We start from the raw sequence: 25,805 nt of genomic DNA, 5'->3' as shown, positions 1-25,805 counted from the left end.
GACAAATGTAAAGCAGCATTTATTGCCCAACCATGCAAGTTTTTGTTGAGAGGTATATGTGAACCAGATGTTGATAAAGGTGAACTGATAGATAATTTGGATTTCCAGAAAGCATTCAATAGGTGCAATGTTGTGGCACAAGATAGGGGCTCACTGTATTGGGGATCATGTATAAGCATGAATTGAGAATTATTTACTATCTCCGTTAATAAATATAAATAATTAAGATACAGACTGATTTTTGTGGCATTCCACTAGCTCTGTCCTTCCAACCTGAAACCCACTGATCCAGACTCTTGTCTTGTTAACCAATCCTTACTGTCTATGGTGGAGATAAGGGTAAAAAGCGGTCTAGTACATAGGCTACTCAACCTGACTTCCGCAAACGATTCAACTTTAAAATGACATCATCAAAATTGGCAGTGTAGTTGACAGTGAAGGAGGTTGCCTCAGAGTACAATGGGACCTTGATCAGATAGGCAAATGGGCTGAGGAGTGGCAGATGGAGTTTAATTTAGATAAATGTGAGGTGCTGCATTTTGGTAGGGCAAAGCAGGGCACAACTTACACACTTAATGGTAAAGTCCTGGGGAGTATTGCTGAAAAACAAACAAAGACCTTAGGGTGCAGGTTCATAGTTCTTTGAAAGTGAAGTCGCAGGTAGACAGGGTAGTGAAGGTAGTTTTTGGTATGCTTGCCTTTATTGGTCAGTGCAATGAGTTGGGAGGTCATGTTGCAGCTGTGCAGGACATTGGTGAGACCACTTTTGGAATCCTGCATTCAGTTCTCGTCTCGCTGCTATAGGAAGGATGTTGTGAAACTTGAAAGGGTTTAGAAAAGATTTACAAAGATGTTGCTAGGATTGGAGGTTTAAGCTATAGGGAGCATCTGCATACTCTAGGGCTATTTTCCCTGGAGTGTCAGAGGCTGAGGGGTGACCTTATGGAAGTGCATAAAATCACGAAAGGCATGGATGGGGTGAATATCCTTTCCCCAGAGTTGGAGAGTCCTAGCTTAGAGGGCATGGGGGGGGAAGATTTAAAGTGGACCAAAGGGGCAGCTTTTTCATGCAGAGGTTGGTGCGTGTACGGAATGAGCTGCCAGAGGAAGTAGTGGAGGCTGGTACAAATACAACATTTAAAAGGCATTTGGATGGGTATATGAATAGGAAGGGTTTGGAGGGATGTGGGCCAAATGCTGGCACTAAATTAATTAAGACTATCTGGATGGGTTGGACCAAAGGGTCTGTTTCCGTGCTGTACAGCTCTCTGACTCTATGACACAACTGGAAATCTCAACTGGGTTACAGATCAGTTTGAAGATAGTTCACAAATCTCAATGTGCAGACTTCATGGATTTTATCACAGCTTTATGGTTACAGGATTAAACTGAACATAATCCAATGCCATTTAGCCTTCCTTTCATTTTGAGAACTGGCGATGAGAAAAGAACTTTAAGGAAGATTTCTGACAATGGACTGAAGTCCTGCTTTGGCTGTGATGGATGAACACTCAGTTACAGATCTGTTACTGACAGTACAGCAACATGAAATGATGAATAAAGAGTATGATGTAAGAAGCACACAGCTCAGTATCAAAGCCTCTTGGCTTTAAGCTTTTTTAAAATCTAACACACTAAATAAACCTAGTGACAGCACTATTTTAGAATGCGACCAGCATCAGTTGTCTTTCTCTTGAAGGTCAGTGAACATGTACAACTGTTCAGAATCTGACCTGACGTGTTTTGTCAGTACTGTCAGTATTGAGGGTCTGTGTAGAATGCAACCCTTTTTTAAAATGCTAGATAATATCAGTGCTTGTGAAAGCACATGCTGTTGGTGATGACTTTGTGATAGCTTAAGCCAGAGCACGATTCAGAATGCCTTTTTTGTGCACACAAGCAAATATTAGCAGCCTTGACAGAACTAAGGGGTCAGTAAGCAATGGAATTAAAAAGGTCTCTACTTTATTGATGTTAATAGTTATAAAACATTTAAACCCTTGAGTTGTTGGCAATAAATCAAGCGCTATTGAATGGTGCAAAACCAATGCGGATCACAGATCTCAATAAATAAAAGGGTACATGTTAATTATGTTCCATATTGACTCTCCCTGGGATTCAACTTGGCTCTACAATTGAAGGAGATGCAGTGGCATGGAGTGATTCAATGCTTGGTGTGCTGAGGACATGTCTGCTGTAGATCAGAAGGTCCCATTCAACTCTATCACTGCTCTGGCATAAACAAAACAAAAAAATATACAAAACTCTGCCTAGAGAAGAGCAAATTAGATCTTGAATAACCAACCTAGGAGAACAGAAAATGATTCACAAGGATCATGCACGAACAGAGAGGACAAACTTAGTAGGGAAAGCTGAAAAGACGGTTTCTCCCACTGTCGAAAATATCTAGTGCCTAATTCACATGATTTAGAACACATCTTTTAAACTTTCCTAAATATTGGTTTAACAAAAAATTATATGAATCTCTAATTGTAATTCAAACAAGCTGGGAGTTTCTACAATTATAAGTGTTGGGACTTTGTCAATGACTAGAAAGGCTAGATCAAACAAAAACAGCTGGGATTACTTAGCTAAAGAACTGGAAGATGATGTCTGCAGAATTAAGGAAAGCTCGGGGATTTTTAAAAAAAATAAGTTAATTCATATTTCTTCCTGGGAATAGACATTTATTAATCCTTTCATGGTATGTGGGCATCACTAGCAGGGTCAGCATTTATCGCTTATCCATGATCACTCTGAAGCAATTGGCTTGATGAGCCATTTGGAGAACAACAAAGAAGCAACCACATTGTGACAAATCTGCAGTCACATGGTGGCCACACCAGGTAAACTTGGGAGATTTCCTTCCTTACAATAGATAATAACTTTGTGGTCAACATTACTGAAACAAGTTTTCAATTCCAGCATTATGGAATTTCACGGTCCCAGAATGCAGTGGAGACAGAATCAAGAAAGTGATACATATGTTCCTGATGAAAAGTGTAATAATGGGCTACGGGGAGCAGGCTGGAAAGTGGAATTGAGACCAGGAGAAGATCAGCCATAATCATGGTAAAATCTAATTAACAATGTCGTCAAGCTTGGGTCTCTGGATTACAAGTCCAGTGACATTACAATTATCCAACTATCTTTCCTCAGCTCATATGACATATGATAATGTCACATGCTTTATGTAGAATTGAGTGAGATTCTTTGTTTTTACTTATCGCCATAAATTCAGTTAAGGCACAGTCAGCAGACAAGATTGGGTGGGGGGAGGGATGTCTTAAAGAGCGGCTGACAGACTGCGTCAGTTCTGGTTTTAATGTAGCTCTTTGAAAGTCAAGACATAAATTCAGGTCTGGAAACCAAAGTAAAGCAAATGCTAGAATTATCATCCATGATGCAGTCGGAGATTGCAAGTGGTATTCAGCACAGCTCAAATGGGAAAAACTACCTGGTAACTGAAGAATACAATCTACAGTACGGGGCGGCATGGTGGCACAGTGGAAGCACTGCTGCCTCTCAGCTCCAGAGACCCAGGTTCAATTCCTGCCTCAGGCAACTGTGTGGAGTTTGCACATTCTCTCAGTGTCTGCATAGGTTTCCTCCGGGTGCTCCGGTTTCTTCCCACAGTCCAAAAAGGTGTGCAGGTTAGGTGAATTGGCCATGCTAAATTGCCCGTAGTGTTAGGCGAAGGGGTTAATGTCGGGGCATGGGTCTGGGTGGATTGTGCTTCCACGGGTCGGTGAGGACTTGTTGGGCCAAAGGGCCTGTTTCCACACTGTAAGGAATCTAATCTTCCCTGAACAGTCTGGTCCTAACTCTCAGACTATGCTTCCTTGTTCTGGAATCCCCAACCAGCGTAAGTAATTTGTCTTTCACTACCCTGTCGTTTCCTGTTAATATTTTGAATATTTCAATTCGATCACCCCTTCAAACAGGCCTAATTTGTATAATTTATTTTTGTAACAGAACTGAAGTGCAGGTATCATTCTTATGAACCTATACTGTGCTCTCTCCAAGGCCAATACATCCTTTCTAAGGTGTGATGCCCAGATCGGCTCACAGTACTCCAAGTGAGATCTATTCAGGGCTTTGTTTAGCTGGAAAATAAACTTCTGCTTCTCTTTACTCCAGTCCTCTATAAGAGTCACAGGGATACCTGGTCTGAGCTGTGGAACCAAGAGTCGCAAAGTCAATAGTGGAATTGAAGGCACAGTTAATGGATGGTTTCCCATGAAATCTCAAATCTCAATAAATAGCTGGAACATTGACAAGAAGTCAAAGTGGACTGGAAAGAGCAATGATATACCTTTTGAACTGGTCATGGGAAATGTGAATGAAATGTTAAAAGATGCAACACTTTTCATTGCACCTTGTAAGAAAATACACGCGACAATAAATAAATCAAATCAAATAAATCAGATTTTGTAAGAGATCTCTTATAGGAGAAATAGTAATTAGACCTGACTTCATAATAAGTTAATAAAGCTTGCTTTAATTTCTCTTTATATAGACAATGAAGTTTGTATTTGTTTTAAAATGATGTAAAATCTCAGTGTAATTATCAGTTCATTTCTGGGTGTTCAGAGTTCTTTAAACTGGGTCATAGTCTACAAATAAAACAGAAAGCCAAGGGGCAAGCCCAAGGAAACAAATAAGATAATTCAAGAGTAGACAGGAAGAAAATGCTTCCATTTGAGTGAAAGAAATTAGAATTGCATTGTTACATCTGTAAGAGTAATCTTTAAGTTTGCGTGTTTCAATAGCTTCCCACGAGTTTGAAATTTAGGAATTTGGCTTTGTTTACACCTGGTTGCATTTCAGTGAGTGCAGTTCATAGAATGGTACAGTGCACACAAGAGGCCTTTCAACCCATTGAGAATGTACCAATTTTTTTTCTGAAAAGTAGTTCCATTTCCGGGTTCTCTCTCTGTATTGCTACAATGTTCACGAAGAGATTCCAGTTCCGATCCAGGAGGAGTGCCACGGTTCCATTAACAACTGCTTCACTGCTAAAATGCCAAAAACAAATCTTTAAACTCTCCCCTATAATCGAGCACCACTCAATCCTCATTGCATCATTTTGGCCCTTTTATTTCTTTCTTCTCTTCCCCTCAGTACTTTGTACATTCAGCAGTGTTTTCACTTCCATTATTAAGCTGACATCTCTCTTCTGCATTCACTGTTCTTCAAGTCCATTATTCCAAGGCATTCTGCTTTGACCATCCTTCTGGAATGTTTTGAGCCATCACACTTTCAAGGATACCCAATTCTCCATAACATTTCTGCCTGTCAGCTTTCAACTCCAATCTACCAAGGCCTACTCCTTTCACTGAAAATGGTGTCCCCCATAAAAATGTTATTTTTAGGTAAATTGTTCCCTGTTCTTTTCCATAGCCAATTTAAACCTTACAAAACTATGACCAATCTTCCCAACATGCTTCCTGGCTGTGGCATTCTTCACTTGACCCACTTAATTCCCCAAGACTAAATCCAGAACTAACTCCTTCCTTAACAGGGAGGGAACATCTGGGAAGAAAGTTCCCTGAAAGTTATTCCCTTAAAATCTGCCCCTCCACGAACACAGATCCGTTCAGTAATATGAAGGGGTTGTGCAGATAAAGTCTCCCATTATCACCAACTCATAATATTTGCACCCTTTGTAATTTCTTTGCAAAATCTTCCCCTCTATTGTTTCCTTCTATTTGGTGATCAATAAAGTACACAGAGTTGCACAATCGCTTTTTTCTTGTTGAACTCCAACCTCAAAAGATTTTTTGTTTTCTTGAGAAAATCTATGATGAAAACTTTTGTTGCCTCTTTTACACTTTCTCAAATATCTTGTATGCAGAATATTGGACATCTAATGCTCCCTGTTTTATATCATTTAGCTGTATTGCAGCTTGGAAACTCTCTTACCAATGTATCTGTAGCCTACATAGAATTACAGAATGGTCAGGTGGTAAGACACGTACATATTTATGTCACGACGTTGACTTGAGCTGAGAAATATTAAAAGGCATGGAATGTTGTGCACGGTTATTCTTCATCTGTGAAAAGAAGCAATTTTGATATTTTGCAAAGAAGTAAAATTAAATCTACAGTTTTAACTTAAGGTCTTTTCTAAAACAAAAAAAAAGTATTCTGAAACATGAATCATAATTTATAATATCCTGCAGGGCTGGATTACAAAAACACTACCTATGCCTGCCCTAATCGATTAGATCACATACAATGGAACAATCTGCTCCTGGCAAAGATTTCTCCACGAGTTGCTTTCCTACCTTGAGAACAACTCAAACTGTGGCATCATACAGCTTTAATGAAGGAGTCATACATAATAGATATTCAGAACTTTACTAGGTCAACACATGAAAATACCACAATAAAAAGCCTCAACATTTTCTAGTTTAAAAGCTGCAAACTCAATTTTGCTAAACAAAAAAAGTGCAGCATTTCTTTGGCAAATTTCTATAATATTGCATTTGTTCAGGATAGAATGATTTGTTTCATCTGCACACAGGCCCATAGGCTAAATGTGGATATGAAAATGCAGATACCATTCATCACATTAAAAGAGTTAGCAAAAAATATAAACCCATTTGATATATTAAGAAACAACCAACACTTGTTACAAATTTAGAATGCTGTCACAAAAATTCCTGCTTTGGAACTAGGCCAGGACTGACAAAGGCAGGTACAATTCACAATAAAGGGCTTCATTGGGATTGCTCACCCATTCATTTATGAAGTTAAAAATCACAACACAAGGTTATAGTCCAACAGGTTTAATTGGAAACACACTAGCTTTCGGAGAGTCGCTCCTTCATCAGGTGGTAGTGGAGGGCTCAATCCTAACACACAGAATTTATAGCAAAAATTTACAGTGTGATGTAACTGAAATTATACATTGAAAAATTGATTGAAGGCTTAACAGACAATCAATTTTTCAATGTATAATTTCAGTTACATCACACTGTAAATTTTTGCTATAAATTCTGTGTGTTAGGATTGAGCCCTCCACTATCACCTGATGAAGGAGCGACTCTCCGAAAGCTAGTGTGCTTCCAATTAAACCTGTTGGACTATAACCTGGTGTTGTGTGATTTTTAACTTTGTACACCCCAGTCCAACACCGGCATCTTCAAATCATTCATTTATGACTCCTTTGAGACACTGACGCGAGAGCTGCAAGTGATCAAGGGATTAATTGCACTCTTGTCAGGAAGATCAGGCAAATCACAGAATGGCCTACTCCTGCACCTATTGTCAAGGCTTCAGGATGTCCCAAAATTCTTCACAAGCAACCAATGAAGCACTTTTGAAAAGTAGCCACTGTTCAAGCATAAGCAAGTCCCCACGTCGAGCAAGGAGTCATTTGAGGAGATAAACTTTCTGTTGCTCAATGGATAAATGCTGCTCAGGATATCAGGAGAACACCATGAGTCTCCTTTCATGACAGCCACTGGGCTTTGTTTGTCCACTGCACAGGGCAGGCAAGTTTCAGGTTAATACCTCAAAAAGAATTGTCCAGTATTTCACCGAAGTGCCACCCTAAATAATGTGCTCATGTGACTAGAATAGGATCTATATCCGACATTCTGATGTGATTTGGAAGAAACTGAGCCATCATTGAGTCAGAGTTGACACCTATACAAATTCTATACAAAGCTTCCTCTTAAAGACTTCCAGAGATGACTTCTATTCTTGAAACTGAAATCCATCCATACATTCATCATTCCTCACTTGAAGAAATTCCTAATGACGGGCTCCTGCCCGAAACGTCGAATTTCCTGCTCCTTAGAAGCTGTCTGACCTGCTGTGCATTTCCAGCACCACTCTAATCTCCAGCATCTGCAGTCCTCACTTTCTCCTTAAAGAAATTCCTGACAACAGTACAAAATTCAACAGCTTCCAATTCTGAACCAGTCCCGTTTGTCTGAATACAGTGGCTTGGTTTTGGGTGTTGTTCAAAATCCAGCTTTTTATACTGTTTGCGAGATCACATCAGTACCACTGATGTCCCATGTTCCCACAGGATTAAAAACTAAACTGTATCCAGACTTGAAAGTTGTAGTGTTGGAGAGTTGCTGACCCTGCTTCAGATCCTGTATAATCTCCTCTCATCAGGAACCAAGAGTTTTGTGCTGCATCATACTGCAGCAAAGAAAAAGTACAATTTAACCTATTTAAATAATGTGTGTGAAAACCACTGCAGGATGTGATTCAAAATTTAAAAAGTTCTTGAAACATAATTTGGACATAAATTAGTTAGGAGGAATTATAGCATCTAAAGAAATCTCCTATAAAGGTAAGTTGCCAAAGCCCTGCTGGACTGTAGAACACTCGCTCTTTCAAAAGAGATGACTGGTGGTGGTTTAACCTCAGGTGAGGAGAGAGGACAAGAAAGAAAAGTTCTTCATAGTAGCCTCAGCCAATGTGGGAATTGAACCCATGCTGTAGTCTTCATTCTGAACATCCAATCTTGCCCTCCAACCAATTGAGCAAACTAACCCCAGATGGGCAGACCTTTCAGCATGGGGTGGGGGCACCGTCATCTACATTAAGCAGTCGGTGTTCAAATGCAGCAAGATCTGTTCAATGTCCAGGCATGGGCTAGCAAGTGACAAGTAATATTTGCACCACAAGTGCCAGGTAATGATCATTGCAATAAGAGAAAATCCATAGCCCTTTGACACTCATGATATCAACACTGCTGAATCCTCCGCTATCAATATCCTGGGGATTATCAACATTCACAAGCTGAACTGGACTAGCCATATAAAAACAATGCTTACAAGAACAGGTCCTACAGAATACTGCAGCAAGTAACTCACCTCCTGACTCCCCAGATCCTGTCTACTATCAACAAGGCACAAGTCAGGACAGTGATGAAATATTTCCCACTTGCACTCCCAACACTCAAGAACAAAGCAACTCACTTGAATGTCACCACATCTACAAACAATCACTCCATCTAACAACAACACTCAGTACACACTGCTACTACTACCTACAAGATACACTGTAGGGATTCACCAAGGCTCATCAGACACCACCTTCCATGACCACTCCAATCTCGAAGGACAAGGGCAGCAGATACATGGGAACACCATGACCTGCAAATGCTGCTCCAAGCCACTCACCATCCAGACTTGGAAATATATCGCCATTGCTTCACTGTCATTGGGTCAAAATCTTGAAATCCCTCTCTAACGGAATGCGTTTCGATAATAAATGGACAGCAGCGAGTCAAGGAGGCAGTTCATCACCACCTTAAAGACAAGAAGGGACAGGCTATAAAGGCTGGCCAGCCAGGAATACCCACATGAATAAATAAAAGAAAATATGGAAACTGCTTTGTGGGGTATACATGTTGGAGAATTACCACAAATATTAAACTTCTATAATGTTATAAACTTTTCATAATAGTGCATGACAAAATTTAAACCAAACGTATCCCCGGTTAGCTTAAATGAATAATAGTTAGTTTCTCCTATTCACTACAGCAGTAGATTTCTGACTCACTCTTGTAGAAATCTACAACTGGAAGCTGTGATTCTGATCCATTACTTATGATTTGGAGTGAGATTTGATGCATTTCAACAAGCAAAAGTGTGTTCACACATTTCAATGAAGTTGAATAGAACAGTTGATTGCAACAAAGAAGATTCAATGAGCAAAATATAAAACCAGAATATTGATGTAAAGACTTAGTCAGTCAGTTTGACTCAGGACCACCAAAGCAGCACTGAATGTTCTGACTTGATCATAATGTTTGAATGAATCTCTCATCTGGCAAATAGCATCAGTGCCAACCTACCACTCCCCTCAGTATGATATTGCGCATCAGCTCTAACTTGTATGCCTAAGGGCCGCAGCAAGACCTGTATCTGGAATTGTAACTGTGCCACAACTGTCACTGGGTTTCTGGCTTCCATCCACCCTTGAGAAGATGTATCAGTGTTTAAACTGCACTGAGAGCCAGGATCCCTCAATCAAGGTGGAAGGGACAAAAAAGACCACCAAGCTTGCTTGCAGAGACTGTCAATCAAAAATATCTTGGGGCGTCCTACAGATATTGCAGCTTTTTTGCTTCTTTATGGTATTATGATGCTTTATCCTACAACCAAAACTGTAAATGTAGTAAATGGTGTGTCTACAAACCTGCTATCCTTTTGTGTTTTTATTGATGATCTTAAATCTGTGTCCTCTGGTGATCCTTTCCTTTCCAGAAACAGATTCTTTCATTTAAAACTAATCAATACCCTCTAAACACCTCTTTTAAACCTACTCTCAATCTTATTTATTCTAAAAAGAACACTACCAACTCCTCTCATCTCCCCTTATAACAAAAGTTCTTCATTTCTAATTTTTTTTTGTACTGATAAAGTTTGATAACATTAAATGCTGACAGGATTTAAGCACAAAGGCACGATTATAAACTATAGATGTACAATAATTGCAAGGACTAACGACACTCCCCATTTCATTACAATACCAATGCAGACATCAAGGTCCCAGTCAAATCCCAGTTAAATCCCAGTTTCCGTTAATAGAGATGGTTAGACTTGCTCAAATATGGGTAGGCTCTGGATAGGCCAAAAACGTTCTGCCAATATTCACTGTGCATGCCTGCTAATGAGGAGGTTTATGCCGAACAACTGCTGAATGACAGAGGGTAACTAGTGTATCAGACCTGTGCAATAAAAATGATAAAAGGGGGAAACAACATTAGATAAAGGGCTGTCTTTCACATTTCAGTAATAGGGAGTTTTAAAACCCAAATGACAAGCAAGTTGAAGTTTTGAAACTCCAGGTGTATACTTGGAAAACACAACATGAACTGAAGCTGAAATGTTGACTTGGTGCTGTTGTACATGCTTCACCTGGCATGCTCACCTTCTTGAACATGGTAGCAGCATTCATCGAGAACAATGGACCTCCAGTTAACAACCATTGGCCAACTTCCCTGCTACTGCAATTGAGGCACATACTGGCCAGCATGCTTCTTCTATCAATTTAAAAGAGTCTTTCTTAGTACCTTTTTTTAAAAAAAAACTTATTTCATGGGATGTCATGCATCACTGGCAAAGCAAACATTTGTTGCCCATCTCTGGTTATCCTTGGGTTCATAAGAGTCATTCACCAATTTAAAATTAATCAATATAAATAATACAGGGGAAATGCATTTCACAAAATCTCAATCACCTGATCATACAAAATTGAGAAAGAAAGGAGGATTTGGATGGGATCACAAATAGGGGATTCTATAATGGTTTAGCTCAGTTGGTTGGACTGTTGGTTTACGCAGCAGTGTGATGCCAACAACATGGGTTCAATTCCCACACTGGCTGAGGTTACCGTGAAGGACTCTCCTTCTCAACTTCTCCCCTTGCCGGAGGTTTGGTAGCCCTCAGGTTAAATTACCACCAGTCATCACTCTTTTTCATTAGATTGGGGTGATTGAAGTCCTGTGAGTACACGAACCAATGGAAAGTTCACAAAGTTACCACTTACCATCTTGGCATCAAAGGTACCTGGGTATAGATTCTTAGGAATCAATTAAAAAAAATAAAGAAATAAAAAGTCCAGCATTACAGATCTTCAAACCATCTTGGGTACAAAACCTTAGGAATAAATTAGAAGAATAAAGAAATATAAAGTTCAGAATTACAATATTTCTAAGCAGACTAGATGGGACAGACTCCTGCATATGAGGCATATTGAAGTGTAGATGAAATCCACTAAAAGCAACTGATTTAACATCCATTTCTGACTTTTTTTTAAATGCCTTTCAAACTTGCTTAATAATTTTCTACCTTCTCAGAGATGTACAGCACTGAAACAGACCCTTCGGTCCAACTCGTCCATGCTGACCAGATATCCCAGCCCAATCTAGTTCCACCTGCCAGCTTTGCTCTTCTCCTTTCTGAATCTATGTTAAGGTTCTTAATCCCCCTGCCAAGCCAATCCAGCAGCAGATGTAAACCACCCCGAATGAAATTAGTTCCTCCCGGCCTGTTAAAGGGCACCTCTTTCATTTTTTTTTTACATAACTTACTTTCCCTCTGACTACTGCCATTGCTGGAGGAACCTGAAGTCCTCCTTCATGAACCATCTCTCCAGTCACACATTCATCAGCCTAATCCTCCTCTTTCTGTATTTATTAGAGTGTGACATTTGGCACCATAAAGAGATCACTGTCTATGTTTGCCCAAATGATTCAAATTCATTACTAATTCCCTGTAATTTGCCTGCAGGACCTCATCACGCTTTCCCTTAAACTGAACTAGACTTATACAGACATCAGCCTCCGGCTGTTAAGCTCCCCTACTCCCCCTCTACCCCAACCCTGGAAGGTGTTCCTAAATTGTTGCCATGGCTGAAAAAAAATGTTTGTCTGCCTCTCTAGTTGTGGATCAAGTCATCATAGTCTTGCCAGACCATAGAGTTGCTCTAGAGAGGGGAGGTCCCACACAGATTTTGCATGGAATTAGTGAAGAATTGAATAATTATGACAAAGATAGACAGCAATCACTGTATGACACCCAATGTCACACTCTGATAAAGACAGAAACAGGAGGATAAGTCTGACGAATTTGTAACTGGAGAGATGGTTCATGAAGGAGGACTTTAGGTTCCCACACTAATGGGAACTGTTGTGGGGAAGGCAAGACATGTAAAAAATGAAAGAGGTGCTCTTTAACAGGGCAGGAGGGACTAATGTCATTCAGGGGTGGTTTACTTCAGCTGCTGGATTGGCTTGGCGGGGTTGAAGAACATTAGCATAGATTCACAAAGGAGAGAAGCCAAGCTGGAAACAGAGGTAGAAAATTATTCAGCAAGTTTGAAAGGCATAAAAAAGAAAGAATCGGAAATGGATGTTGAATCAGTCATTTGTTTCATACATTAATGCAGGAGTCTGCCCAGTGTTCTCTACTTAGAAGGGCTATAATTCTGATTTTTAAAATTTCTTTATTCTAATTTATTCTTAAAGTTTTCATCTAAGATGGTGTGAAGGTCTGTAATGCTGGACCTTTGATTTCGTTATTTTTCTAATTGATTCTTAAAAATCTGTACCCAGGTACCTTTGCAGCTCAGATGGAGCCATAAGTGGTAACTTTGTGAATGTTCCATTGTACTCATGACAGTACATGTGACAATAAACCCAATGGGAATTCTAATTTTAATTCTAAAAAGAGTCATATGAATAAGGCAGATAAACTAAGGCTACAGAGTATAATATCATAGCTATTACTGAAATATGGCTTCAAGGCAGGAATTGTATTTGAACATTACATGGTTTTCAGACTGGACAGAAAAGCAGGTATGAGCAGGTTGAGATTGCAATAATGGTTGAAGACATAATTATGGAAAGGAGAATAGCAGACAATCTCATTTGGTTAGAACAAAAAACAAAGAAGCACAGGAACAGGCCCTTCAGCCCTCCAAACCCATGCAGGCACAGTTTGCCCTTCCATATTCAAACTGTCTTCACATACAGGGCCGTATCCCTCTATTCCCTTCCTCTTCATGTATTTGTCCAGGTGCTTCTTGAACGCTGCTATTGTCTCTGCTGCCACCACCTCCTCTGGCAGCGTGCTCCAGGTACTCACCACCCTTTGTGTGAAAAATGTACCTTGCACATCTCTTTTAAACTTCTCCCCCCACACCTTGAACCTGTGTCATCTAGTAATTGACCCCTCCACCCTGGGAAAAAATCTTATACTTTCCACCCTATCCATGCCATTCACAATCTTATGAACTTCTATCAGGTCACCCCTCAATCTCCTGCATTCCAGTGAAAACAAACCCAGTCTATTCAACGTTTCTTCATAGCTAAAATCCAGCTCCCCCACACCAGGGAACATCCTTGTAAACTTTTTCTGTACCCTCTCCAAAGCATCCATATTCTTCCGGTAGTGTGGTGACCAGAACTGTACACCATATTCCAAGTGTGGCCTAACTAAAGTTCTACAAAGCTGCAGCATATCTTGCCTATTCTTATACTCACTGCCCTTTCCAATGAAGGAATTGTTGGAGGATAGTCTCAGAGAAGGGAGTGTCGAATTTCTAAGCCAAATTGCTTTTAAAAAAGGAAGAAGTGTTGTGCATCTTAAAATGTATTACCTACCTGCACTGCCACCTTCAGTGACGTGGACCTGCACACCCTGATCCCTCTGCATATCAATACTCCTAAGAGTTCTGCCATTCACTGTATAATTTCCACCTATACTTGACCTTCCAAAATGCATCACTGCCATTTTAAACCCCATCTGTCATTTTTCACCCCATGCTTCCAACTGATCTATATCCTGCTGTATCCTCAGACAACCCTCTTCACTATTTGCAAATCCGCCAATCTTTGTATTGTCCACAAACTTACTAATTAGACCAGCCACATTTTCCTCCAAATCATTTACACAGATCACAAACAGCAGTGATCCCAGCACTGATCCCTGTGGAAGACCACTAGTCACAGCCCTCCATTCTAAAAAGCATCCTTTCACAGCAACCCTCTGTCTCCTATGACTAAGTCAGACCCGTATCCATCTTGCCACCTCTTGTACCAGTCTGCCATGAGCAGCCTTGTCTACATGGACTTCAGTTTTGACAAAAATCAATCATCTTTGCTACCTCCTCAAAAAACTTGATCAAATTACTGAGGCATGACCTTCCCCGCACAAAACCATGCTGTTTATTGCTAATCAGTCGATTTGCTTCTAAAATGTTTATAGATCTTGTCCCTGAGAATCTCTTCCAATAATTTCCCTACCACTGCTGTGAAGCCTGTAATTTCCTGGATTATCCGTGACCCTTTTTAAACAATGGGAACAACATTAGTTAATCTCCGATCCTCTGTGCCCCCACTTGTGGCCAAAGAGGATAGAAAGATGCCTGTCAATGCTCCAGCAATATGCTATCTTATCTCTCTCAGTATTCTGACATAGATCCCCTTAGGACCTGGGGACTTATGCATCTTAATAATTTTTAAAGATGTACAACACTTCTTCCTTTTTAAAAGCAACTTGGCTTAGAAATTCGACGTTCTCTTCTGTGAGCCCATCCTCCAACAACTCCTCCTGTTTGGTGAACACTAATATAAACTATTTGTTTAACACATCATCCACTTCTTCTGGTTACCCTTCTAGCATATGCATTCAACTGAAAAAACAAACAAGGACAATGATATTTTGGGGCATATAGTATAGACCTTTCACCTGTGTGAAGGAGATAGAAAAGCCAACATGTAAGCAAATTACTGAGGTGCTGAAACAGGGCAGATGTAGTCAGGGAGTTTAACTGCTTGAATATTTACATGCATCGCATCCATGCTAAAGTAATCGGGGGCACACAGTTCTTAAAATGCATTAAAGAAAACTTTTCCTGCCATATGAAACTGTCAACAATTGTACTTTTGGATTTAGTTTTAGGAAATGATGCAGGGAAAGTGGAAGATGAATGAGGGGGGAGGGAATATTTTAGTGGTATGAATCATGATTCAGTTAGATTTAGATTTAATGCAGTTATAGAAAAGGACACAGGCTAAGAGTAAAATATTTAAATTTTAAAAATACCAATTGGAAATGTGGTTTCACAAAGCTGAATGGTAAAACAAGCAACAAGAAGGGGGAAGCGGAGGATAGAATGAGTTCGGTATGATGTTTCCACAAAGAAGGGAGGTAGGAATCCATTAATTAGGATTATTTAGCAAGATTGAAAGGCAACAAAATCAGACTAGAAAATAGACATATAAACTGGTTGGTAATTAGTGGCATATATTTCAATGGGAGGATGCCAGAGAATATACAGAGTAGGGTAAGACAAATAATGTAAGCTTACATCAGACAGTGAGAGCTCAATACTGCAGAAATTGTGGTGGAGAATTCAAAATGCAGCAGTGAAATTAAAAAAAAGAAAAAAGTAGGGTGAGGGTATTACAAAATATTGGCAAAACTAATCAAGCAAAACTCAAAGCTTTTTTATAAACACAAAAAGCAAGACTAACTAGGGTAAGAATAGGGCCAATTAGAGTCCAAACAGTAATTTAGGTGTGGAGGTGGAGGATGTGGGTATGGGCCTTAATGAATACTTGCTGTTTGTTTTCTCAAAATAGAAGGGTATGACAGAGACACTGTTGTCATAGTGGTGGAATTTGAAATACTGGACAGTATAACAAAAAGAGAGAAAAAAACATTACAAGATTCATGATCTGTGAAAGTGGATAATTCACCAGGTCTTGAAGAAATGTATTCCAGGCTACTAGGGTAAGCAAGGGAAGAAAAACAGACTGTGATCATAACTTTCCAATCCCTCCTTAGTCTTCCAGCATTGCACGTGTTACAAGAGACTGCTAGCACTGTATCATTGTTTAAAAAAGGAGTTATTCCTAACCTGGATGGCGAAAAAATTATTTGAAAAAATTCTGAAGGACAACAAATTGCTATTTATAAAGGCATGGATTAATCAAGGACAGTCAGCATGGATTTGTCAAGAGATAATTGTGTTAACTTGAAGTTTTTTCAATGGGTTAAGGATGACGACCAATGAACACAATGCTTTTTATGTAAGCTTTATGGATTTTAGTGAGGTTTTTGACAAGCTCCTTAGCAATCTGGTCAGTAAAGTAAAAGCCCATAGATGTAAGTGCAAGTGACATTTCTGTTCCAAAATTGGTTCAGTGGCAGGGGCCAAAGGGTAATTGTTGATGGATGCATTTTTGACTTTAAGGCTGTTTCCAGTGGGACTTCACTGGATCCTTTAGAAAGATTTAGATCAATAATTTAGACTTAAATGTTGGAAGCATAAAGTTGATGTTTACAGATGATACAAGAAATTGGTTGGGTGGCAGATTCCAGGAAGTTAGCTGCAAGACTGCAGAAAGATATCAATGGATGTGTCAGGTGAGGGGTAAAACATGGCGAAGAGAATTCAGTATGAAGAAATGTGCGGTAATGTATTTGGGGAGAGCAAGGGAATACACAATATTAGGTTGCTGAGAAAAGTGTTGAGGAAGAGAGGGATCTTGAAGTGCATGTTCAGAGATTTCTGAATGCCTCAGGATAATTGATAAGTGATGTCATATCATCCAGAACCACATAAACATGATTAACTTTCATCTGTTACGTGGACAATTAAGGATGGGCAATCAATGCTGGCCTAGCCAGTAATGTCCACATCCTGTAAACAAATAAAACTTTAAAAAGGGAATATCTTGATGAGGAAGTAACTAGGAATGTAGCGCACGTGAACAGCTGCCTTTGAACAGTCTAGCCTACAGTGTGATTTCCTGTAACAACAGTTGCTATAACTTGGTAGTAGATCGGTCTACTGAGCAACCCTGTAACATACCTTCAAATACAAAGAGTCTATACTTCATTTATCAATCGTGATGTGAGATTATAAGTTTGCTTAATACTGACATATCTGAGTGGCAAAAAGGCACATGAAATTTATTGGCCAAGACACAGATGTAAAAATACTGGAAGACAATGGCCTAGTGGTATTAGCATTGGACAAAAGCCCTTCATCAGGAATAAAGGCAGTGAGCCTGAAGCATGGAGAGATAAGCTAGAGGAGGGTGGGGGTGGGGAGAAAGTGGCATAGAGTACAATGGGTGAGTGGGGGAGGGGATGAAGGTGATAGGTCAATCTCCACGCTTCAGGCTCACTGCCTTTATTCCTGATGAAGGGCTTTTGCCCAAAACATCGATTTCGAAGCTACTTGGATGCTGCCTGAACTGCTGTGCTCTTCCAGCATCACTAATCCAGAATCTGGTTTCCAGCATCTGCAGTCATTGTTTTTATCATTGGACTATTAATCCAGAGATGCAGGTAATGTTTTGGGGACCCAGGTTCAAATCCTGCCATGACAGATTTTTTTATTATTTAATTTTGAATAAAAATCTGGAATTAAGAGTCTGATGATAACACTGAAGCAAAAGTCAATTGTCATAAAAACCTTTCTGGCTTACTAATGTCACTTAGGGAAGGAAGTTGCCGTCCTTACCTGGTCTGGCTCTGGACCCACAGCAATGTGGGTGACTCTTAACTTCCCTCTGGGATTGGCATTAAATTCTGGGCTAGCCAGTAACACTTTCATCCCATGCGTAAATTACAAAAAAAAAGAGAGTGTTCTGCCAGAGCTGTATGTCCAACTGCAGCTAGAGTTCTGTATATAGCTCTGCTTACCACTTTACAGTGATTGTGAGACAGAGGACCGCAGGAGAGGTTTATGAAAATGTTGTCAGGAGTGGAAATTTTTAGCAGAGGAAAGATTGGATTGACTGGGGTTGTTTTCTCTTTCCTGATGAAGGGCTTATGCCCAAATCAGCGACTCTCCTGCTCCTCAGATGCTGCCTAACCTGCTATGCTTTTTCAATGCCACATTTTCGACTCGGATCTCACCTTCTCTTAGTTGTTTTATCTTTGTCAGAGATGTAATAGAGATGTGTAAAATTAGAAATAGAGTGGACAGGCAAGATCCATTTCTTTTAGTAGAGAGGTCAATAATCAGAAGGAATAAATTTAAAAGTTTAGACAGAAAAGTTTGGTAAAGACAGATACTCTTATCATATGAGAATTATAATTGTGTATTAATTAAAATGCTCTGATGTAGGGAGGGCGGTGGAATAAAAACTGGAAAACAGAATTAGACTGTATAGTTCTTTTCAGCTGGAACAAGACAATACAAGAAATGGCCTCCTTCAGAGCCATAAATATTCAAGGTTATTTGAATACAATACATACAAAATTAAAGAACATGGGATTGGGGTGGTAGAGGAGAAAGGGAGGACTGCAGATGCTGGAGATCAGAGCTGAAAATGTGTTGCTGGAAAAGCGCAGAAGGTCAGGCAGCGTCCATGGAGCAGGAGAATCGACGTTTCGGGCATGAGCCCTTCTTCAGGGTGGTAGAACAGAGAACTATACAGACCCTTCGGCACTCTATGTTGCGCCGGCCTTTTATCCTACTCTAAGATCAGACTAGCCTACATACCTTTAATTGTGCTATCTTCCATGTGATTAACCAAGAGTCGCTTAAATGTCCCTAATGTGTCTTACTCTACTACCACCGCTGGCAGTGCGTTCCACATACCCACCACACACTGTGTAAAGAACCTCTGACATATCCCCTAAACCTTCCTCCAATTACCTTAAAATTATGCCCCTTTGTGATAGGCATTTCTGCTGAGGGAATGTCTCTGGCTATCAACTCTATCTATGCCTCTCAACATCTTGTACACCTCTATCAAGTCACCTCTCATCTGAGTGTACTGGCTTGGATAGAGAAATAGTTGACAAAGAGGAAAAGAAGGGCTTATGCCCAAAACGTCGATTCTCCTGTTCCTCGGATGCTGCCTGTCCTGCTGTGTTTTTCCAGCACCACATTTTTCAAAAGAGGAAACAAAGACTAGTAATAAACAAGGGTTATGCTGAAGAGTCACTAGTCACAAAATATTAATCCTGCTTTCTCCCTACAGATGTGGCACGGTGGCTCAGTGGTTAGCACTGTTGCCTCGCAGCACCAGGGACCTGGGTTTGATTCCTGCCTCGGGCAACAGTGTGAAGTTTGCACATTCTCCCCATGTCTGCACAGGTTTCCTCCAGGTGCTCCGGTTTCCTCCCACAGTCCAAAGATGTGCAGGTTAGGTAAATTGGTCATGCTAGATTGGCCTTAGTGTTAGGTGCATTAGTTAGAGGGAAATGGATCTGGGTGGGTTACTCTTCAGAGGGTCGGTGTGGACTTAATGGGCTGAAGGGTCTGTTTTCACACTGTAGGGAATCTAATCTCATGCTGCCAGACCTGCTGAGTTTTTGTGGTTTAGAGTACATTAACTGGAGTTTAGAAGATTGAGATTAAAATTCTAACAGGACGAGACAGAGTAAAAGCATGAAGGATGATCCCAATGACCTGGGAGTCCAGAACCAGGAGCCACAATCTAAAGGGTATAGGGTAGGCTACTTAGGACAGAGATGAAGAGAAATTTCTTCACCCAGAGAGAGGGGAACCTGTGGAATTCACTACCACAGAAAGCAGTTGAGGTCACAACATTGAATGTTTTCAAGAAAGAGTTAATGTAGTTCTTAGGGCTGAAGGGATCAAAGGGTGTGGGGAGAAAGCAGAATCAGGGTATTGAGTTGGATGATTAGCCATGATCATAATGAATGGAAGAGCAGGCTTGAAGGGCCAAGTAACCCATTTTCTATGCCTCTTATGTTTATCTCCAGATTTCCTTTCAAGGTGTAACTGTCAAACTTTTCTAGCCTGCACAGAAGTCAGTTTGGGAACTGGTTCAGTGGTTTTCCATTTCGAATGGAAAGCCTACATATTTTGATGACTGCCGTTTCCCAATGATTGAACCTATTGAGTACTGGATCCAATTAAAAAAACCCTACATATCCTGCAATTTCATTGTGAGCTGTTTCAATACTACAAACAAAGAACTCTGTTGTCTAAAAGATAATCAAAAAGGTTCAGTACAATTTCTGTCCTTTATCTCGGGTTACAAAGTGAAGAACTGATGCTTCAGTTGTTTGGAGGCCCATCTGGATTACAGCATTCAGTTTTGGGCACTGAATTTAGGGAAACATTCATGGAGGGGATACAGTGTAGATTTACAAGGTGACTTCATGGTTTAAATGACTAAATTATGAGCATACGCTGCATAAGTGTTCTAATAAACGCATGGTACAGCTGATTCTGGAAATCTGAAACAATACAAAGTGCTGGAGAAACTTAACAGGTCTGGCAGCATCTACGGCAAGAGAAAAGCTAAGATCACATTTCAAGTCCATGTATGACTTCCAAATATGACTCTTCCTTGGAAACGAAGGAGCATTATATTGGACTTGAACGCTTCATTAACTCTGCTTCTCTCTCCAGAGATGCTGCCAGACTAGCAAAATTTCTCCAACATTTTTTGGTTTTTATTGCAAAATGTTCTTATGTAGTCCCTTGATTCAAGATTGAGAGGTATATAAGGGGAGCTGTTGGGAATTATTGATTTAGTAGAGAGGATACTGACAAGCTCTGGCAAGTTAACACTGAGCAAAAAGCCAATTTAAAAATTTGAACGAGAACTTGTGTGAAATCGAAAGTACATACTCAGAAACAAAAGGAACAGAAATATGGAAATCTCTCCTCCAAATGGCTGTTAAAGCTTGGCCAATTAAAATGAGTGATTGAGATATCAATGTGATTTTTGTCCTGCAAGGGTGTTAGGGATACAGAGCAAGAGTTGAACTTCAGATCAGCCATTATGGCATAAGGCTGAATGGCTTACTGTTCCTTTATTCATTGTCTTAGGTCTAGTATTTCATGTTAAATTTCAATTAGAATCATAGAATCCTTACAGTGCAGAAAGAGATCATTTGGCCCATTGACTCCTCATTGACCCTCCAAACAACATCCCACTCTGACCCCCAACCTCAGCCCATTCCTGCCATTTTAAAAATAAAATCATGGCTAACCCATCCAACCTACACCTCCCTGGGCACTCTGGGAAATTTAGCATGACCAATCCATCTAGCATGTAAATCTTTGGACCACAGGAGGAAACCAACACATCTGGAGGAAACCTACGCATACATGGAAGAACACACAAACTCCAGACAGACAGAGTCAGTCAGTCACCCAAAGGCTGGAATCAAACCCTGGCACTGCGAGGCAGCAGTACTAACCACTGTGCCATTGTGCCACCCTTGTGATCACCTACATATTTTGCCCCACTTAATTTGTAGTTTAAAAGCTGTCTCCTTAGATTCAAATACCCCCTTGATTTAATCTGCAAACTGAATATTGGAAACTGTGCCAAGCACACTAATTGGAAAGGCTTTTCACACTCAAACCTTGAATTATTGAGTATGTCAGGTGAGATTCTACCATATTCCTGATGAAAGGCTTATGCTAGAAACGTTGAGTCCCTTGCTCTTTCAATGCTGCCTGACCTGCTGTGCTTTTTCAGTACCACACTCTCGACCTGGAATTCTGTCCTGCGCCTAGTCTGGTGGCAGGGAGCCATTTGAGCAGGAGGAAAGATGGTGGATGAGGACTGTACCACCTTTCCCCACCCCACATCAATTAGGACCAGTGCAGGCTGCCTTTAGATGCAGGTTTGCTTGCAACATCCTGCAGAGGATTCCTTATTAAGAGATGCAGTGAGTGATTAGCAGCCCCCCCCACCCCGCCCAAAACCCTTCAACATCCTTGTAAATCTTCTCTAAACCCTTTCAAGTTTAACAACTTTAGGTTGTAAATTTCCTCACTGAGCTGGTGGATTTGTTCTCAGACATTTTGTCACCATGCGAGGTAACATCATCAGTAAGCCTCCAATGAAGCGCTGATGTTCTGTCCTGTTTGCTATTTATGTGTCTTGATCTGTTGTGGTTGGCTACCACATCAGCACTTTATCGGAGCAAACTTACAACCTGAACTACAAGTCTTCTCACAAAAATATTCACAACTTTCCTATAGCAGGGAGTCCAGAATTGAACAACGATGGACTTCTCTAAGATATAGGACATAGGGCTCTCCAACCTAATCCTAAAACCTTCATTCGATTCTGCCCATAATGTGCTATTTCCTAATCTGTCTGTATCATAACCCAGTTCCATGCTTTAACTCAGAACTGCCACCGATCTGATGTGTACGCAACATTGTATCTATTTTTGGAGTTCAGGCACATAAGGTTATAGTGGTTTATACAGTTCAGTTGGGAAAAATGTAGTCAAGTATATATAAACTGGACCAACTCATCCTCTCTAGAATCCATGTTAATTGCTGTTTACATCGTAAAATGATCAAGAATTCATCTGCGTTTAAGTGGAATAAATGTCATCTTTTGATATATTTCATTCCAAAAACCCCCACAGAATCTAAGCTGTTACAATTTATCTTTTTTCCTTAGGATCACCAACAGCACTTAAAATGATATCCAGAGCCTGTACATGCACACAGAATGTTAACAAATACAGCTTGGAACAACACAATAGTTACTTGGCCAAGATATTACCAAGGCAAAAGTGAGGACTGCCGATGCTGGAAACCAGAGTCAAGACTAGAGTGGTGCTGGAAAAGCTCAGCAGGTCAGGCAGCATCCGAGGAGCAGGGAAATCGATGTTTTGGGCAGGAGCCCTTCACCCAACATACTCCACAGGTCAAATATATATTTCAGGTTTCCAATAATGTAATCGCACATGGATGAAAAAAAATGTAAGCCAGGCAAAGACACAGCAGCTGAGCTGACAGACATTTTGTATATTCAGATGTAGATGGAGACCATTGGGTTAAAGCAGTTTATTGCATTGGCTGTAGTATAATCAGTCCAAAACAAACTTTGAATGAATCAATAAGCATTTCTGATTATGGCAGACAGCCCAATGTCCCATCAGCTTTTCACCATCATTAAAGTTTAACTGGCACTTAGACATCTGAAAGCAGAGTTTTGTGATGTCTGCTTATACTTTTTCTGAAGAGTTTGACTTTGCTTGACAGGACCAATTAAGTGAAATCAATAGTGTAATGCATGTCTGCCAACTCTGAAGCTACTAAGATGATAAGAGCCTGTTCTGGTTCTATAACAGCATTCAATTAATTAAAATAAAACACTAAATCACAACTGATAAAAAAAACTGTCAACTTGTCCATAAAATGTTAAGTGTGGTAATAGAATTTCTGTAACTAAAATGATTGTACATAGTTAAATAAATAGTGAAGATTTTCCAAAAAAGCACACTTTATTAAAATGTATTTAATAACCATTGCTGATTAATTTAAAGTTAAGGTGTAATACTGTGCACACTATTGACCGTTTAAACTGTAAACAGTTATCCAGGTGCACTATCATTCTAAGTTTGGTTTGCAGAGAAGGAAGCTTTTAAGTCAGTCAGTAGTGGCACAAATAATGAGAGCAAAGCTTATTGGAGATTGGGAGAAAAATGTGCTGTAAATTACAGTTTTTCCGACAATAGATTCAGTATTAATTTCAGAAAAAGAATGCATCGTCCATACAGATATACAACTAATAGGATATCAAAAAAAAAAGAAAATAGTAAAAAAAAAGGTTTAAATGTAAGTGCAAAATCTTAAATCAACAATTTACTTTATGGTTACAGTGTCTGAAGGTTATTTCGTGGCCTGTATACAAGCAAACTTGGTGTATTTTCAATCACTGACCAACATTAGTTCAACACAGCTATGAACTTTTCAACTCCCACTATTGATAACTCATACTGGTAAGATTCACAACAGATTTTCACCTTTTCAGGGCTAGTACAATATAGGAATACTAAACTTTATACTAAACTGTAACTAGTATTAATTATATCTAGAGGCAGAAAAAACAAACTTCACTATTTAATCTTTGTCTGGATTAGCCCACTGCATCAAACGTGTTTTCTTTCCTTCCCATACCAATTCAGAGTTATCACTAGTCTCAGCAAGGTTATCAAATATGACTAGGTATCTGGAGACCTGAATAAGTTATAGAATCAGTAAACTCTTTTTTCCATTTTCGCAATCCAAAAAAATGGGAGATTTGCAGCATTATCCAAAGCTAATACACGAATTTTGCAATCTTCAAAACAAAGATAAATGCGGTGGTGGAATGACTGGCATACTTCATAGTCTGTTGCATTCTATGAGTTACATACTGTGCTCTCAAAGTCACCAGCGTTGGGCTATTTTTTTTGCTGCAAGATTATATAACTCCATGACGTTATTAAAACCAAGTCTTTTCGAAAACAGCTCAATTATGTTTTGAACTAAATGTGAGCAGGTGTGAGGGAAGCAGTGAGGTTGTTTCCTGGCCCTGGCCTGGCTCAGTGATGCTTGCTCCTCTCTCTCTCTCTCACACACACACACACACACACACAAGGGCCTAGTGTTCCGGCGCACAGGCCGAAAGGGAGACCGCTTACCCGGTACAAGGCGTCCACGAACACCCGCTCGTCCACGTTGCAAGCGATGGTGGAGGTGGGCAGGTCGTCCAGATGGGAGTGCAGGTGGACTTGCTGCTCGGAGCCGCTTGGAGCCTCCCCGGCCGGAGACTCGGCCTCCATCGGTGTCTCAGGCTGCAGCTCCCCGTTGGTGCCGGAACAGCAGCCGTCTGCAGCGTCCGGAAACATCTCCTGATCTCTCTCCATGTCGGCATTGACCAAGCTTCTCTTCTCGCTGTCACCGCTATTCGCTACCGTCATTCTTTTCCCAGCCTTTGTTCTGAAAGCAACGTCGATATATTTTCCAATTAACTGTGGTGGGATTTATTTTAAAATGATCGAGCGCTGTCCCCTCAGCAGCAACTACCTCCACCCATCTTGTGGGAGATTAAACACATTGCAACTTCAACCAGCATCTGCTCACTCGCTACCAGCTCTTCTGGACTGCGCCGAGACTTTGTTACCAGGACACGACGCAACAAGTTACTGGCTTGGACGTCAGCACTGGCAACACGATCCAACTATGTTGCCATTTTTAACCTGGTAGCAATGTCACTCAGCAATCAATTTCAACCCCTGCAAATAAATAGCATCCCACACACCCGTCGCCCACTCATTCCCTCTTCTACCCCATCCCCGCCCAACGAAAGAAACATTTTATTTTCGACAGGCCTACTCTCGATTACAGATTACACATCGAAACCTGCACAAAACAACATACACGTTTGAAGGGAAAATTGACAACTACATAAGGTCAGAAGAAACAGATAATGGTTAGATGCAGAGGGATAGTGGAGGTCTGCAGAGACCAGTTGGTCAAGTAACATTGATGCTGTTAATTCAATGGAATGATCAGGTATA

The 25,805-nt window shown here is 40.3% G+C and overlaps 1 protein-coding gene across 1 annotated transcript in view; it reads right to left on the bottom strand.

Annotated features, from left to right (window-relative positions):
* The window catches only part of LOC140486432 (calcipressin-1-like), a 76,828-nt gene extending 51,395 nt beyond the window's left edge, over positions 1–25,433 (bottom strand). The window contains exon 1 of the mRNA XM_072585553.1: positions 24,927–25,433. Within this exon, the coding sequence (XP_072441654.1) occupies positions 24,927–25,205 (279 nt within the window). The 5' untranslated portion in view covers positions 25,206–25,433. The remainder of the gene's footprint in view (positions 1–24,926) is intronic.
* Between the last annotated feature and the right edge of the window lie 372 nt (positions 25,434–25,805).

The sequence above is a fragment of the Chiloscyllium punctatum genome, chromosome 15 (genome assembly GCF_047496795.1).
Source record: "Chiloscyllium punctatum isolate Juve2018m chromosome 15, sChiPun1.3, whole genome shotgun sequence".
In the NCBI taxonomy this organism is placed as follows: Eukaryota; Metazoa; Chordata; class Chondrichthyes; order Orectolobiformes; family Hemiscylliidae; genus Chiloscyllium; species Chiloscyllium punctatum.
This window is presented reverse-complemented; position numbering and strand designations above follow the sequence as displayed.